Source organism: Doryrhamphus excisus, linkage group LG15 (genome assembly GCF_037039965.1).
Source record: "Doryrhamphus excisus strain RoL-2023G ecotype Guam linkage group LG15, RoL_Dexc_Guam_v1.1, whole genome shotgun sequence".
In the NCBI taxonomy this organism is placed as follows: Eukaryota; Metazoa; Chordata; class Actinopteri; order Syngnathiformes; family Syngnathidae; genus Doryrhamphus; species Doryrhamphus excisus.
Window position 1 is genome coordinate 8,544,150 of NC_136371.1, and position 17,465 is coordinate 8,561,614.

Below are 17,465 nucleotides of genomic sequence, written 5' to 3' on the forward strand. Positions count from 1 at the left end.
TGAAAAGAATTGCATTATATTGCAAATGATTGATGAGCAGAATTTATTATTATAATAAAATCTTTTCAATTTTCTATAGGAAACAATAAGTACAAATGAGATAATTCAAAACATGTTTTGCTTCCCTCCTGGCATTAAAGTGCCAGCTGTTCTTTTGTTTAAAAAAATACACTTTGTTGTTGACAGGGAACAGACTTCTTTACATTGAAAGCTGCACCATTTCCAAAAACGTTAACAAGGAATTATTTTATAACTGAATCTGAAGAAAAATACATAAAGACATGTATCATCTTGAGCTTCAAATCATGCCACAACTTACAACGATAGTGCAAATATAGCTATTTGACTGGTACATGTCTGTCTTTGCAACCATTTTTCTCACGAGTAGTATTGTACGGATGGGGCAAGTCAACCTCAGCAAAATACATGTGGCTATCGGTAGCACATACCAGGGCTAAACCAAAGTAATGATGCTACTCACAAGCAGTAGCCATTCTATTGTATGTGTATCTCGGTTAAGACAAGGAGGCTTTAAGGGAAGCTATACAATGTCCCGAGGGCAAAAAAACAAAAATGTAACATTTTTAAAGTTGTCTACAACAAAAAAAACTTTAATTAATTTATAAAATGGGCTGCACAGCGGTCGAGTGGTTAGCGTGCAGAACTCACAGCTAGGAGACCCGAGTTCAATCCCACCCTCGGCCATCTCTGTGTGGAGTTTGGAGCGTGGGTTTTCTCCGGGTACTCCGGTTTCCTCCCACATTCCAAAAACATGCTAGGTTAATTGGTGACTCCAAATTGTCCATAGGTATGAATGTGAGTGTGAATGGTTGTTTGTCTATATGTGCCCTGTGATTGGCTGGCAACTAGTCCAGGGTGTACCCCGCCTCTCGCCCGAAGACAGCTGGGATAGGCTCCAGCACCCCCGCAACCCTCATGAGGATAAGCGGTAGAAAATGAATGAATGAATGAATAATCTATAAAATTGATATATCGCCCTTCTCTACATTCTGCAATCAAAAGGTAGTGCATGTGGATGTCAACAGCATCGGTGCATGCATTCCAATATCTAGCAGAAGTAAGAACACCACACCTGTCGTCATCATCAGAACATTTACAAACTAAGGTGGCTTTGCCTTGGCAGAGAAGCAAGCTGAACGGAACAAATGTCTAATCAACGAGCATTGGAAAAAAAGCAACGCAACACAGACTTTAGTCAAGAGGCAGGGTACACCAGACTGGTCACCAGCCAATCGCAGCGCACATATAGATAAACAACCATTGACACAACATTCATACCTTTAGACATGTAGGAGGAAATTGGAGTACCCGGAGAAAACCCATGCACACAGATATGGAACACAGATATTTCCGATCTTCTGACATAATGTTTGTAAAGCGTCAAGATGTAACCGACGAATGAATGCGAATGAATGATCAGTAAGGGAAGGATGTGTTTCAGTTTTATGCTGCCAAAATCTGGAAGAGTCTTCGAGAAGATGTAAGGCAATCATCAAGTTTGGCAATGTTCAAATCCAGTCCGAAAACAGTTCTATTCAGCTGTGCATATTGCAACTGAAAGTGTTGTATATTTTCTGCCCGCTTCACTTTTAATTAGTTTTCTTTTTTCTTTTTATATTTTATGGAGGGTGGCACGGCCGTCGAGTGGTTAGCGTGCCGACCTCACAGCTAGGAGACCAGGGTTCAATTCCACCCTCGGCCATCTCTGTGTGGAGTTTGCATGTTCTCCCCGTGCATGGGTTTTCTCCAGGTACTCCGGTTTCCTCCCACATTCCAAAAACATGCTAGGCTAATTGGCCACTCCAAATTGTCCATAGGTATGAATGTGAGTGTGAATGGTTGTTTGTCTATATGTGCCCAAAGATAGGCTCCAGCATCCCCCGCGACCCTTGTGAGGAAAAGCGGTAGAAAATGAATGAATGAATGAATATTTTATGGAATGATTTTATTAAATGATTTTAGCCTTCTTTTAATTACATTGTGTAGAAATTGTGCTCCATAAATAAACTTGCCTAAGAGACATGGAGAAGGGGTAGGATTAGATAAGCTTGGGCTCTATATACGATTTGTTGCTCCTCCGTTTCAGACATGTTGACTTGTGCAAATGTAACACATGATATCCCTTCATGTAATTTGTGTGACTGAAACATAAGAACCATACCATACATAATGCAATGAAGAGCATCTTTGACCACTACAGGCATGGAAATGAGGTTAAGCTGTACATATAATGCAAATGATACATTAAAACATATTGATTTTAACACAAAAAATGGCACTCTGAAATGCAGTTCTGTTGTTTTTTTTACATCATCACTGTGCTGCCCCCTATGGGTTCTCTTTCCGACGCTCTCCCTCACTTTCTCCCTCCTGCCCCCCCCCCTCCTCTATGTATCCCCTTAAAGACTATTGCATTAAATCGCTTTTCATTCCCTCACCATGACAGCACCGCGAATGGAGGATTTATGCCTTTTTTTGCTCCCTCGTCGGCTGCCACACGACATTAATTGCCCCATGATGCGTTTGCCGCTGTAGATGTGCATGCGCAACATCGGTTTGCGCCAACCAACCAACATCAAGTTCTACTAGTTGCAACGCTGCTGGTAGCCTGTGCGATCCTGTCTGATTTTTGCATCCTTGCACGGACACATGCACTGATTTAGACGCCAGATGTGCGGCGTGAGGGGGGAATCACACACCAAGACGCAGACTGGTGGACGCCGCAGCACCAGTGGCATCAGACGCGGGGAGAAGGAGGGAGGGACGGTGAGATTCGTGCAGCTCCCTCCTTGCGCATGAATGAAAGTCACGGTGCAGTTCTCCTCTAATGTGGGATTACGCTGCTTTCTTTTCTTTCACCTTGTTTGCTAAATCCACATCTATTGTTTTCCGCGTGTCACAACTTTGACTGTGGTTGACACTGAGATGACACTGCTGAATTTATTTGCTGGAAGAAGACAGGAGCCAGTTTCGGCGCGCCAGCTGACTCGTCAATGAGACTGTGTTATGGAGCTAAACACCGAGGAGACTTGACTCTTGAGGGTTCTCCTGCAGCTGACTCCGGTGTTGGTGTTTCGACATCCATGTTTGCGCCGACACTGGAACCAGAAGAAAGGCCACAGTCGTAATTTATTAGATTTTTTGCGGCATGCGTTGGCGTTTACCGGCATCTGCACGGTAAGAGGATCATTATTTAACCGATAACACATACTGAATGCGCTTTCAAATGTGGAAGACCTGTCCATGGTGCTTAAACCTTTTCCGCATCACTCAAGTTGATTCCTGTGTTAAGGTAGTTGTGTGTCGTGGCAAGAATATTGCCTGTGTTATGCCCACGGCAATTTTACGCATTGCAAATTGCACACACACACACGCACGCACGCACACATGCATTTTTTGCACAAGGATACCAAGATACTCTGGATATGAAATAAACATTCGATGGCCCGCTAGAAGGCACATTTTGTGAATATTTGCTGAGCTGATGTGTAGGCTTTTGTTGGAGTTTAAGGAAACGGGGAGTGTTTGTGTGCGCGCGTGTGTGTGTGTGTGTGTGTGTGAACGAGAAGGCGAAACGGGGGGTTGGGGTGGGGGTGCAGAGGCTGTGTGAAAGACAGGGAAACTATCCATCAAGGCTTCTATAAAACGGGTGCCAGCCAGAATAGTTAATTTGGAAATGATGTACCCCCTTGATAACGTGCAATTTGGATTGAATATTTCGCATTTTGAGTAACTTGTCTTTTTTTTCACCTGAGGGCTTGAGAAAAGGATGGTGATGTATCTAAGATGGTCATCCCTGACAATGTTTTTTCAAGGTAGTCAGATTTATTTTATTTTGTTCCGTTTCAGAATGTTGAAAAGCTTTTTTAAATTCAGGCAGTGGGTGGAGTGATCTGGATTTCATAATTCTCTGGCTGTTACAGTTGTATCTTTTGGAGGTACAGAGTTGAGAGTTTGAGTTAAGAGTGTGCTAGGAGACAAAACACACACACACACACATACGTATATACATACATAGTATATATGTGTGTATGTAATATATGAATACATATGTAAATGTGTGTATGTATATAAATATACACATAATGTATACACATATATAGATTACATTTACAGTACCCATATTTGTATATATGTAGTACATTTATGTATATAATGCAAAGTATTAAAGTTTTAATGAGTGGAATTTTAAACTACTTACTACTTGAGCTGTTTAATGTTATTTCAGGTGGGTTTATATAAAAACACATAGCAGTATGAGTGTATGAGTATGAGTGAACTTTTTTATATAGCTATATATTTTATATACAATATTAAAAGGGATTATCCATTATGTGGTTATATTTTACTGCACCGGCAAAATCAATGACTCATTGTTAGGCCTGTTTTTGTTTGCTCGTCCAGATTGTGGTCATTGAAGTCGATTTTTCTGCAAGTTAGGACTTGAATGTTGCACATGTTTAAAACAGCACCAATCCTTCTTTTTCCTTCCCTAGATGACACCTCATACTGACACCGCACTTGAGTGAGCTGGGGTACCTTCTCCCAGGAAACATGCATATCTGGGCCCTGAAAATAATCCTTGTGATTGCATCATCTCTGAGGCTGGTCGAGATGTATGGCAATTACGGGGAAATCTGCCGCAACCTCTGCACATGTGAGGAAAAGGAGGGCATCCTCACCGTCAGCTGCGAGAACCGCGGGATCATCAGGCTGACAGAGATCAGTCCGGTTCAGTTCTCCACATACCACCTTCTACTGACGGGGAACCTCCTGAAGAAGTTGTCGGTCAATGATTTCATCAATTACACTGGAGTGACCATCCTGCACTTGGGGAACAATGACATCTCCGAGATAGAGTCAGGTGCCTTCAACGGACTCCAGGGATTAAAGAGGCTGCACCTGAATAACAACAAAATTGACATTCTGAGGGATGATACATTTGCAGGGCTGGAGAGTTTGGAATATCTACAAATTGATTATAACTACATCAGCAACATAGAGCCCAACACCTTGAGCAAACTGCACCAACTGACAGTGATGATTCTAAACGACAACCTGCTTTCTTTCCTGCCTCCCAACATCTTCCGGAATGTCCCTCTTACACACTTGGACTTGCGGGGAAATCGATTAAAAATGTTCCCATACATCGGCCTCCTGGAGCACATGGACAAAGTTGTGGAATTACAGCTTGAAGAGAATCCATGGAATTGCTCGTGCGAGCTGATTGCTCTAAAAGCCTGGCTGGAGAGTATTGCCTACACAGCTCTTGTGGGCGAAGTCGTGTGTGAGACGCCTTTTAGGCTACATGGGAGGGACCTGGATGAAGTGTCTAAGCAGGAGCTATGCCCGCGGAGACCACAAGATGACACAGTAAGGCCTGCGCCCCCTAGCAGCACCAACGGATATTACCAGACGGCACCTGCTACCGTCACAGCTTCCACCACCTCTTCGGCTGTCTTTCGGTCATCTTCCAGACCCACCAAGGGCACACGACAATTTAACCGAACTAGGTTAAAGCCCACTTCTCGACTTCCCGGTGGTAGCCCTTACAACTATGGCCCTATCATTGCTTTTCAGACCAAATCTCCTGTGCCTTTGGACTGCCCCACTGCCTGCACGTGCAATCTGCAGATATCTGAAATTGGACTGAATGTCAACTGCCAAGAAAGAAAGATTGAAAGTATCTCTGACCTAAAACCCAAGCCATACAATCCGAAAAAAATGTATCTCACTGGAAATTACATTCCTGTGGTACGAAGATCAGATTTTGTCGACGCCATTGGATTGGATTTGCTTCACCTGGGAAACAACAGGATAACTGTGATCCATGACAGGGCTTTTGGGGATTTAACAAATCTGCGTAGGCTGTATTTAAATGGTAATCTAATGGACAGGCTCACAGGGGAAATGTTTTTTGGGTTGCAGAACTTGCAGTACCTGTATTTAGAGTACAATAAAATCAAGGAGGTGGATGCGGGCACTTTCCGTTTCCTTACCAATCTCCAGCTATTATTTCTCAATAATAACCTCCTAAAAACATTACCTGTGGGCATCTTTTCCAGCCTGTCCCTGTCTCGGCTTAATCTGCGTAACAACCATTTCCAAAACCTCCCTGTGAGTGGTGTTTTAGATCAGCTGAAGTTACTGGTGCAGATAGATCTATTTGAAAACCCCTGGGACTGCTCCTGTGACATAGTGGGGATGAAAATATGGCTTGAGCAGCTCAGTGCAGGCACGGTAGTCAATGAGGTCATGTGTGAGACACCCAAAAGGCACATGAAAACAGACCTTCGCTCCATCCCATCGGAGCAGCTTTGCCCTGACTACTCTGATGCCTATGTCTCACCGACATTCCCTACCGAGCAGCCCTTAGATGACCGGGTGATCCCCACAGATGCTTCTCATAGGTTCAACACCTCCAGCAGCACCGTGCCCCTGTCGGTCCTCATCCTCAGCCTCCTGCTCGTCTTCATCATGTCGGTCTTTGTTGCAGCAGGGTTATTTGTCGTGGTGATGAAGAAGCGCAAAAAATCACAGAGTGACCGTACTAGCACCAACAACTCTGACGTGAGTTCCTTCAACTTGCAGTACAGCCTTTACAGCAACCGCTCAGGCCCAAAAGTGAAGGCACCAGCTGGTCACGTCTATGAGTATATTCCACATCCAATGGGACACATGTGTAAAAACCCCATATACAGGTCAAGAGAAGGAAATGCAGTTGAGGATTACCGTGACCTCCACGAGCTCAAGGTCACCTATCGGAGTACCCCTGATGAGGAGAGGGATAGCAGTATGTTGAGGAGCCCTGCTTACAGTATTAGCACCATTGAACCCAGAGACAACCCCTCCCCGGTCCAGGATGCGGACCATTTCTTTCGGGGGATCCTTGAGCCGGATAAGCAGTCCCCTCATCAATCCATCCCTTCTCTCCCAGTGGGGGCCAATTTAGAGTACAAGTACACAGGCCCGGTGTCATACACCTATAACCCCAATTTTGATGTCAGACGTCAATTCCTGCACCCAGACAGGATAAGAGAAACTGTGCTTTATGGCACGTCGCCCAGTACTGTTTACGTGGAGCCCAACAGAAATGAATATTTGGAGCTAAAGGCAAAACTGCAGTCTGAGCCTGATTACCTCGAAGTTCTTGAGAAACAAACCACCTTTAGCCAGTTCTGAGCCGCAAAGTTGTTCATGCAATGAAGCATTTTGCCCAATTTTAAACCTCCTGGAAACTTTGTTTCTTGCGTGCCTTGGCACAAACATGACAAACAGGAGGAAAGTGGGGGGAGTCCTAGCGGGGTGTGCCGAACAATGTTATTCTTATTTCTGTAACATGACATTACAGGAATGGCGGATGAACACAACTGATGATGCAAATTTTATTTTTCCATGGCAATGTTCAAGTAACACAAATACAAAATCTGAGGTGAAACGGTATATCCAGCTTCAATTTCAGGAACCCGTTCATAGGGCATAGTGTCAGAGTCAAAGAAGAAAAAAAAAACATGTTGATGATACAATCACACCTGGACACAATAATAAAAATGAAAAAAAACAAATAAACAAAGACAACTGTACAGCAGATGATAAAACTGTCTAAGACTATTTCCTGCTGTAGTCTGTAAGTAAGTATTTATTGATATAACCTGCGTCTTTTCAACATCCAATTTTTGATTCTACATCAGTATTACCTATGTCATCATACGCCACCATCCTTTGAAAAAAAGGCTTTTGTTTTGTAGTTTCATTTTGTGTAGCTCGGCATTGTAAAGTGGCTTTTTTTATTTGCGGGGAGAAAGAGGCACACCCCCAATGTTCTACAAAGACTGTGTCATTTCATGAGGAAGAAAAAATTAGAAGTGTCTTTGTATGCTTTCTGCACTTTTCTTGAAATTAGAAGGCAACTTCATGAGCTCTCATATAAAAGGAGATTATTATATTAAAAAGGAATTTGGGTATTCATTCTTAATATAGCGTTATCAAAATGAAAAAAAATTACTTAAATGATATTTGAACTTTTTTTATTATGTTGTGTAATAATGCTATTTTAGTCTATGTACACCTATTTTTATACAAGCATTGGCAGATTCTCTATCCCTTATCAACTTTATGTTTTGGATTGCTTAGCACTTCTTGCACTATATTGACCTATGTTGTTGTCATCAAATAAACATGATGTCGGTTCTCATGATATGAGCAATGCAAGGCTGTTGGTAATGATATGAGACGGGCTTTTTGGGGATGGGTGCAGTCATTTGTACACATTATATGCTAGCCCCGGCAGCCTATACTGTATTTTCCGGATGTTTTTCATAATTTGGCTGGTCCTGCGACTTATAGTCGGATGAAACTATACACACAGGGGTTTAGGGATGTCCAATAATTATTGGTATTGGCCCGATATAACCATAAAACTGTTGTTTGTCTTCTTGTTAGTGTAAACATATCCCCTGCCTATAGCTATGTCTTCTTCACTTGGAAATGTAATATTGCTAGGATCGGTGCCCTGACACTCCTAAAACACGCTTGCTTTGACAATAGCTCAGGCAATACCAGTAAATGAGTATATAGTCCATTGCGACTGATATACAGTATGTTTTTATTTTCCGCTTTATGATACATTTTCTTGACTCCGGAAAATACGGTATACTACATTTTAGGCTGCAATGGTACACCAACACAGAAGAAAGAGGATCACTTGAATGAAACAAGCTTGCAATACAATGTCAAACATGATACAATCAAGGGGACATTACGTGTTCTCCGAAGTATATGAATGCCACCAGTTGGCTAATCCAAAGTAACTGTTTTTATCTTCCCCTGGTCCCAAAAGAAGTTCAAGATTGCTGCCAAGGTGAAAAACTGTAGTGTTACAAAAGCGATACCTTTGATCATCAGGTCATCAGAAGGTGCTGCAAAATGCTGCAAATGGGAATATTGCTGTTGTTTGTGCAAACCCCAGTGTAAAGTGTGAAACTGAAGAGAACCTCAAGCTATTTTGGTAATCAACAAACCCAATACCCTTATCCAAATGGACCATGACGATGTTGTGGATGGATGAAGAAGCGGTAGCTGTGATTCAGTCTGGTGTAGCCAGAGTCTCACTGAGGACTGAAATCAATGTATTGCAATCAGGGAATGTTATGTAAAGCACAACACTCTACATCTTTGTAGGTTTATTGGGGCCAACATAAGACTTGTATTATTTTGTTTGTGTTTTATATTAAGTAGATGGTAATAATTATGCATTTGAATAAGGAAACATGCTGAACATGTGGTTTTGGAAACAATGTGTCACAGTTGTGCTTGTCAAAGTTGCGTTGCAACCCCAGGATGCAGAGAGCAGGACCAAAATGCAGATAAAAAGTGTTTTCTTTAATGATAATTTGCTATACAGCAGCAGAAAATCAGCAACTGGCCAAACCAAACAAATGATAGACAATGAACCAACAAAGCAAGGAGCACACACCTGAACTAAATAGATGGGAGTGAAATTTGAAACAGCTGGGGGAGATAGGAAAAGCAGGAAAATGGAAACAAGGCAAGAGAGGAAGTGAATACAAAAAATAAGAGCATCCAAGGAGAAACTAAACTAAAAAGAGAACATAAACACACTGTCACGCAGGAACCAACACAGGTCGTGACACAATGAGGCACTTGACCCACTTAAATTTGATATACACATATAGTGTGTTTAATATAACCGTCAAGCTACGCAAGCAGCAAGTTTTGCTGTGCAAATGTGACAGGCAGGAAGTATTTGGTAGTTGTCCATTTCTCTGGATATCAGTTTCCAATAGGTTACCTTTCTGTTAGAAATGAGCCACCATCTTTTCATGGAAGACCCGAATGAGAGCAGAAGGCACCATTTGGGAGATGAGGAGTCCTGGAACTGAATGTAACTGTGGACGTGTCACAGACGTGTAGCAGGGGCAGTGAATCATAGCCAGGATGTGTGTGTGTGCATGTGTGTGTGTGTGCGTGTGTGTGTGTGTGAGAGTCTGTGGTGGCCTTTGAGATAATTTTGGCTGACAGATTCTGATATGGAAGCATTTTTGTTTCATCATATAATTATATATTTATGTGAAATTCCCTAAAATGTAAAGCAATGTTGTTGTTTTTTAATGTATCCAGATATCGATTACTCTTTTCTAATGATACATATTTTACATAATCTGGGTGTGTACACATTCTCCAATCTGAAAGTCAAGCTATATCACTGTTATGTACAAACGTCCTGGACTAATGGGGGCATTGCTAGTATTTTGTGTGTATGTATGTGTGTGGAGTCCTGCCAGTTAAATAATGCTTTTAATCAGCCAATGGGCTTTTTAGGTCTTAACATAAATGCAGGCAGAAAAGAACGGGTGGTTTTATGATCCTTTTCCATTAATCTCTCAAAAGCTTTGACTGTGTTCACTGTTCTGTTGTGCTGCTTCCCAATGTAGTCAGTGGTTAGAATTGTTTAAGAATAACTGGTAAAAATGGCAACAGTATTTTATGAAAAACACTTAATCTCCTTGAAAACAAGCCTGTGGTGAAATATGTAGGAGTGTAAAGCCTCATGCTACACAAGTTCTCCTGAATGTTGGCTATGAACGCCAGTGCGTGGAGGCTTATGCAAGGCAAAATGTGGTGTGTGTGTGTCAGTGCAGGCTAAGTTTGCTCTGTATGTTGAAAAACACTCGTTCTGACCCTTGCAATGGCAAGAGGAGTGACAAAAAGGGGGCTTCTGCCACCATTAACATCACTTTTTATAACTACCAGACAGTGGATGTTGGCTTGGGTGCATTAAGTCGCAGCCGGTTGTTTTGCAACAGTGTACTAAAAATACCAGGACAATTACTTTATAATTAAAATATTGTTTGGCAGACATGTGTTGGTAAACAGAATCAGCGTGACAACACTAGTATGCAGGCCTTAGGAGCTCCTAATTTGTAAGTCCTCACTGGGTGCTTGTGTTGTAAATCCATAAGACACATTCACAATGCTGGTAGGTTATTATTCTTCATATTTCTTTTGCTCCTGTTAGATATTATTACACCTTTACATTTAGGCTGTTAGCCGCAGTCTAACAGCTTCTCATAGAAGGCCTTTCTGACACAGACACACACTCCTGTAGCACAATCAAAGTTGCACAACACTCACAGATAACCAATGAAAAAAATATTTTTCATTTACATGAACTTAACTCTTAACTTTTCACTCCTACACAAGCATAAGTTTAACTTTCTAGAGGGGCGTGGCGACTGCTATAAAGACTGTGTACTTTCACTCTAGGCTCCTCGTCAATTTTCCTCATTAACACTATACTCCAGTATAACTAACCAAATGTATTGCTCTTATTTTTTAATACAAAAACCGTGTGATCATTGTGATCCTCAACTATTTCCCTGACAGTATTGCTGCGCCAAGAACCGTGAATATTTTTTTTTACACTTTTATACTCCGAACATATGGAGCACATGTGAACTAGGCCACAAAAAAAATCGGAATTTCAATCATGTGAAGAGCATCCTAAATGTTATTATCATTGTTAATATACCAGGTTCTGGTATTAAAGGGTGTTTGTAATGTCTTTTGGCATGGTAGCCATATGTATGCATGATAATTAAGCTAATACCAGCCTCTGTGGACACACATGGGAGGTGGACACATTCCATATGCTCCAGTGTCTGCCCACCACCCGCTTACAACCCTGATCTGAGCAATTGAGTTCAAGGAGATGTATGTAATTGAGAGGGCAGGCATGGCATCTGACAGGCTCCGATGACTCCCATGATTACTTTAATCAGAGTGGTTAATGGAAATCCTTCAGGCATGCAGAAATGCGCAAATGTTCATCAGCACTCAACAGATTCATAGCCAATGTCGCCGTTCCCAACTTATGCAGCCGATATATCCTTTTCATGGTTCTGATCATGGTTCACTGATGGATAATCTGAAAATAATTCTTACCACTTCCAAATTGCAACAGAATATTACTATATTTGGCCAAAATGTAGTATTTCCATCAAATTGTCTCTGAGCCGCTGAGTCCCAACCAAATGTAGCCCTCAAGTTTTTTTAATCGGAATTTAGTTTCTGGTATTTGTCGAAAGATACGGTATCTATCCGATATTACCCCCTGATTTCTTCGATAATTCAAATGTCTTTTAATATTGAAAGACAGCAATCTTCCAATGTAGCCTCTTTGATTTTTCTTCTGTAACAAGGTGTAATAAAGTGCGAGCATTATGCCATTTCTGCAACTAATGGAAAAAATTACACAGTCATTTTATTTCTCCTGGTATCAATATGTCTGTAAAACAATATGTCCTTCAACAACAATGTCCGTAAATTCATCCCTTTCATTGTTGAGCTCTCGTCAGACTTACTCCAAGGGCAGCACCGTGCATTGCCATGGTGACACCCCACACTCTATGAGAGACCGGTCATACAGGTGTTGAATTGTGAATTCAGCATGTCACTTATTATTTACTCTGCAGGCTCATTCAATTTTCATACGAAGAATGATGTGTTTACTTGTCGAAGCTGCCTCACACTTAGATATTCTGTTGTTATTGCCAAATTGGGCCTCTGTCGTGGTGTGTGATGGCTTTGCAAATGCATCATAAAGACCTGTAGGTGGGTGGCTTGTGTGTCTCAAGGCAGGGCCGATGCCACTCAGGCGATTTACTGTAAGATTTTGCTCGGTCTCTCTCTCTCTCTCTGAACATGCACGACTTCTTCTCACCTGCCCCCATTTTGTTTCTATCTCTGTTCTTTTCAAAGTGCGGCAAGGATTGTGTGTCAGGAGTTAGAGTGCACGCTGGGTGAGCGTGCACATAATAAAACAGTGGAAGACAAGAGAACGGCTTTGTCTCACTCGTTGGGTAGATACTGTATGTGTTAAATAACTTGAGAAGGCAAAAGAGTTTTCAACTTGAATTTAATGTCTTACTGCTTGAATTGGGATCGAGTGTGTTGGATAAGAGTGCTTAGGTCCTGAAATCAGCAAAGAGCATTAGAAATGTATAGGTTGGTTCCTGTGAGGATGTTCTTGTGGCAATACTGATGTTAAACTGTTTAGAAACTGAAGTGTTTTGAGAGTTTGGATTTAATACGAATAAAATCTAGAAAAATATTTTCTTGTCTATGAAAGGACAGCAATGGCAAGCGCTCCAGTTCACATATGCCGACACACCTTCAGGATGAAGTGAGTACTGCAAGTGCCTCGCATATGTCATTTCTCTGTATTACATTGTCTGAAAAGCAAGAATAATGATGTTAAACATTAACTTTAAAAATATTACACAGGCTGTAGAAAGTCATGGTGTATAATACATGTCTCTGCAGCATTATTATTGGGACATTATCAAACAGTAGTTGAGACGAGACACTCTCTGTAGCCTGCCCTGTACAGGCACTTGATCAGAAGATGAAGTTACTGAGCAAGTTGTACTTAAAAATAAGCTTTAAATAATTTGAATCATACAGAAAATACATTTATAATACATTTACATTTATTTTATGTTATTGTTTTTTTGTTTTTTCATCATGCCTCTCCTTTTTGCATGTCACTGGTTTCCACCATATTCTTCTTTCCACTGCCTCCTACTGGGGCAGTAATAAGTGCATATCCTGCACTTACAAATCAGATAGTTCCTCCCCTAGTAAGTATAAATAAAATATATATGCTTCTAAAGCAAGGATCATATGCATCTGATCTGATTTGCCATGCTGAAGTGTGCCAACAGGAGGAGTTAGCAGCAAATCAAACCACAAGAGATTTCTAACTCATCTAACTGTCCTGACGTGATTATAAACCTTGTATAAATGTGTGGGGTATCGTGGGAGTATATGTGCTTATTGAATTATAGCTAAATTAAACCATTAGCGAGGAGGAATTAATCTAACCCACTGGAAACCTCCATGTGACTGCGCTCATAGGTTTGAATTCATCACAGGTTTTTTGAAGGGCAAGTCAAGATTATTATTAATGTTATGTTTCTGTCTGTCCGCACGTACCCCTGTGATTGATAGGTGACCAGTCCAGGGTGTAATATGAATTTATTCAATTTGGAAGGATAATAATGGCATTTTCAGCAGACGATTGCCATGCTTCATATTAAAACTGGCCACACGGTGGACGAGTGGTTAGCATGTTAGCACACAGTCTGGAGATTAGGAAGACCAAGGTTTGAATCTCTGTGTGTAGCATCTCTGTGTGGAGTTTGCATGTTTGTCCTCTGGGTACTCCGGGTACTCCGGGTACTCCAGGTACTCCGGTTTCCTCCCACATTCCAAAAACATACATGTTATTTTAATTGGCATTTCCTAATTGTCCATAGGTATGAGTGTGAATGGTTGTTTGTGTATATGTGCCCTGCCATTGGCTGGCGACCAGTCCAGGGTGTACTCCGCCTCTCATCCAAAGACAGGTGGGATAGGCTCCAGCATACGCTAGTGGTATAAGCGCCATAGAATATAGATAGAATAATATAAGAATAGAATATAGATATTTAAAACTGGCAATGTTACAGTAGCAATAAGTAGTAATATGACCTTAAAATGAAAGTGCCAAAATGATTTCAGAGGTACACTGCTGTTGCTATGGTGACCAATCTACTAGTATTTCAGTAGTCTATAATAGTGGTGAGTCAGCTCTGACGCCTCCTGCATTGTGTTAACACATTTGCTTTGCACCAAAATTAACAGAAAATGTTTGTCTTTAAAGTCAAGTAGACACTACTTCACAACTGCGGGACAGTTCTGGAGCAACCCCGGTTTTAATGTGACATAGAGTATTAACGTCCATTTAACAGAATCACATGCCCATGAAACTATTACGTGCACATGCATTCATACTTGGTCTTTCTTTGGCAAAAGAACACCAGCAGTGTTGACAATCAAAGCTCCTCGCCACTTCCATGCACCTGTGTCATCCAGTTTGGCGTTTGTTAAATAAATCATTATCCCATCAAGATGCTGCTTTGCCGCTGCTATTTGCTCCACTCATCCTAGCGCATTTGCTTTTCCCACTTAACACTTTCGCTGCCACTACCAACGCCCTGCATTTACTTCTCATTCAACATGATTAAATTAATTATTCATATCAAAATAATAGCATGCCACTGTGCCTTAAACATCCATTTGTGTTGAAAATTGTGCTTATAACTTTTAAATGGGAACACGACTTCAAATAAGCATAATCTTTTCATTGCTTTTTAGTAAATTGGGGTCCCAGTAGGTTCACACTTAATTTGAAAATTAAAATAATAAATGTCTGCTCTTCAGATTAGTTGTGTAACGATAATTAAGATAGGGTCGGTTGTATAGTGTAAAAAAAAATCATATATTTTCTGTACCTTTCAAGCTGTTTTCAGATGTAGCACTTCAGTGAAACTCATTATTGCTTCCAGGACAGAAAATGTTGGTGATGAAAAGCCTTTTTATTTAGTGCAACAAAACAGATGCACAATATATACACTGTTTGCGGGACTCATCACCACAGTGTCACTGAAAGGTGATGGTCATGTGAATGGTTTAGTTTCGTTTTACTTATTTATTTATCTATTGACCTTTTCAAACGTGTTAGCATGCATTTGTTGCAATCAGAGGTGTATTTTTGTTCAGGCACGATCAGTTAAGCGGTTTGTTCATGCATTTCCACCATTACTCTGTGGGATTTATATGTACTTTAATCCAGAAGAACATTTGTAAGATTCTAAGCACAGATTTGTCCAAAATGTCTTAAAAAGCCAAGATTGAATGAATAAGTGTTTTGCCCAAACAGCTTCAATAAATATTTAAGCGCTACATCCCAACAATTTGTCCGTAAAGCATACATTAGTGCAAGTATGCACTTAGTTAGCTTTTTAAAAGTGACAGTGTGACTGATGAGTGACCTTGCCACCCTTTTGTCAACCGTACAAGCTGAAGGTCCTGAACTAAACTGCTTTGTCTGTGCACAAAGTCATGGAAAAAAGGGGGTGGTTGTATTGATCTTTTGTTCCTTAGGGCTAATTATCCACTCTGCCACGAGTTCCTGTTATTGATGTTCTGCCCCTCTTCCCTTCTCATCATGCCAATGGCTTATGCTTAAAAACTCTATGGATTGCACCCCCCCCCAAGCCATCCCCCGCCCCAGCCATTTTCCACCTTCAAGCTGAATAAACAGCATAAGCTACTTTGCAGGGACCAACATTTCAGGCTATTAGCCAATGAGCTCACTCAGATGAGATGAAATAAATTTATACAAATCGCTGATGCTGAATGACGATTAATGAAGACATTTATAATAAGTCACATGCATTTCAATAACACAACTAAAAGGATTGTATACAAAATGGAATGCAACATGGTCATCATCCTTGACACAACCTTCTCCATGATCAACTGGCTGACATGATAAATCACAGAAAGGTATATTTTGACATTTTACTTTTATCCTTAAATGCTTTTTGGGACAGTCTAGTGATTGTCATTGTGCATTAATCTCTTTCATCTTAAACAGGCAGCACTAATAGATTATCATTTAATATGGGCCTGGTTGTTATTAAACAAGTGTCCCACTGGAGAGCAGTTCGCAAAAAACAAACAAAGCCGGACTGACACACTTTTCCTCACGTCGCATCGTCTCTTGCCTCTTTCACCCATCACTATGCTAGAGGAGTGATTGATTTACTTTTCTCTGCAAGTGACGATAAGAGGAAAACTCATTAATGCGGCTGCTATGACATACTAAAGGGTGCGTGCAACACGCTTACACTCCTCAGTTCTGCCCTTTGAATACTCATACAGCATAAACAGCCTCATCAAAGTGGGAGAGGAAAACTTTTATTCCAACAAAACTTTGCTTCTTTACAGCAAATTTGTTTTTTTTTTTTTGGTTACAGATAGTATTTGTAGTATGACAATTTTTTATGCATACAAGGCGTCTTTGAGCAAACTCCCACTATCATTGCCGGGCCGAGTGTTCTGGTTTTCCCTAATTAAATTACGTTCACCCTATATTATCAAAAAATGCCATATTTCCACTACATTTAACTGTTCACTTTGTCTTAGCCTTGTTCGGTTTGTAACGGTAAACCCTGATCTGGTTTGGTGTGTGTGGACGAGATGATGATCTCTGCATCAAAGATAGGCTTCAGTCAGTGCTATAAATAACAATATTTTAATGCCCTGCTTTTGCAGCCGGTGTTAGGTCTAATCGTCCCCAGACATATTTGCCAAGATTCATCTCTTGACTTGAATCCATCTCTGAATATAGCTTCCATTAAAGCCTGAGCTTCAGCCCAGTGGCAGACAATGGCTGATGTTCGCTTGCTCACTCTGCGATTTCTCCCGCTGAGATAACTGCGACCAGATTATCATATATCTTTTTTTAAAAAAAGCATCACATGAATGGCCTCCATTGTCAGGGACAGTCCTGTATCTGTCAGTCGAGTAATTTC

At 41.0% G+C, this 17,465-nt stretch overlaps 1 protein-coding gene across 1 annotated transcript; it reads left to right on the plus strand.

The window, feature by feature from the left end:
* The first annotated feature begins 2,400 nt into the window (after nt 1–2,400).
* Nucleotides 2,401–16,480, plus strand: slitrk5 (SLIT and NTRK like family member 5). The gene is made up of 2 exons (XM_058050740.2): nt 2,401–3,198; nt 4,518–16,480. The coding sequence occupies exon 2, from the start codon at nt 4,576–4,578 to the stop codon at nt 7,201–7,203; it is 2,628 nt and encodes an 875-aa protein (XP_057906723.1). The 5' UTR covers nt 2,401–3,198; nt 4,518–4,575; the 3' UTR covers nt 7,204–16,480.
* The last annotated feature ends 985 nt before the right edge of the window (nt 16,481–17,465 follow it).

Excerpts from the sequence above, each read along its gene's own strand:
- slitrk5 (XM_058050740.2), top strand. The coding sequence starts at position 4,576 with ATGCATATCTGGGCCCTGAAAATAATCCTTGTGATTGCATCATCTCTG.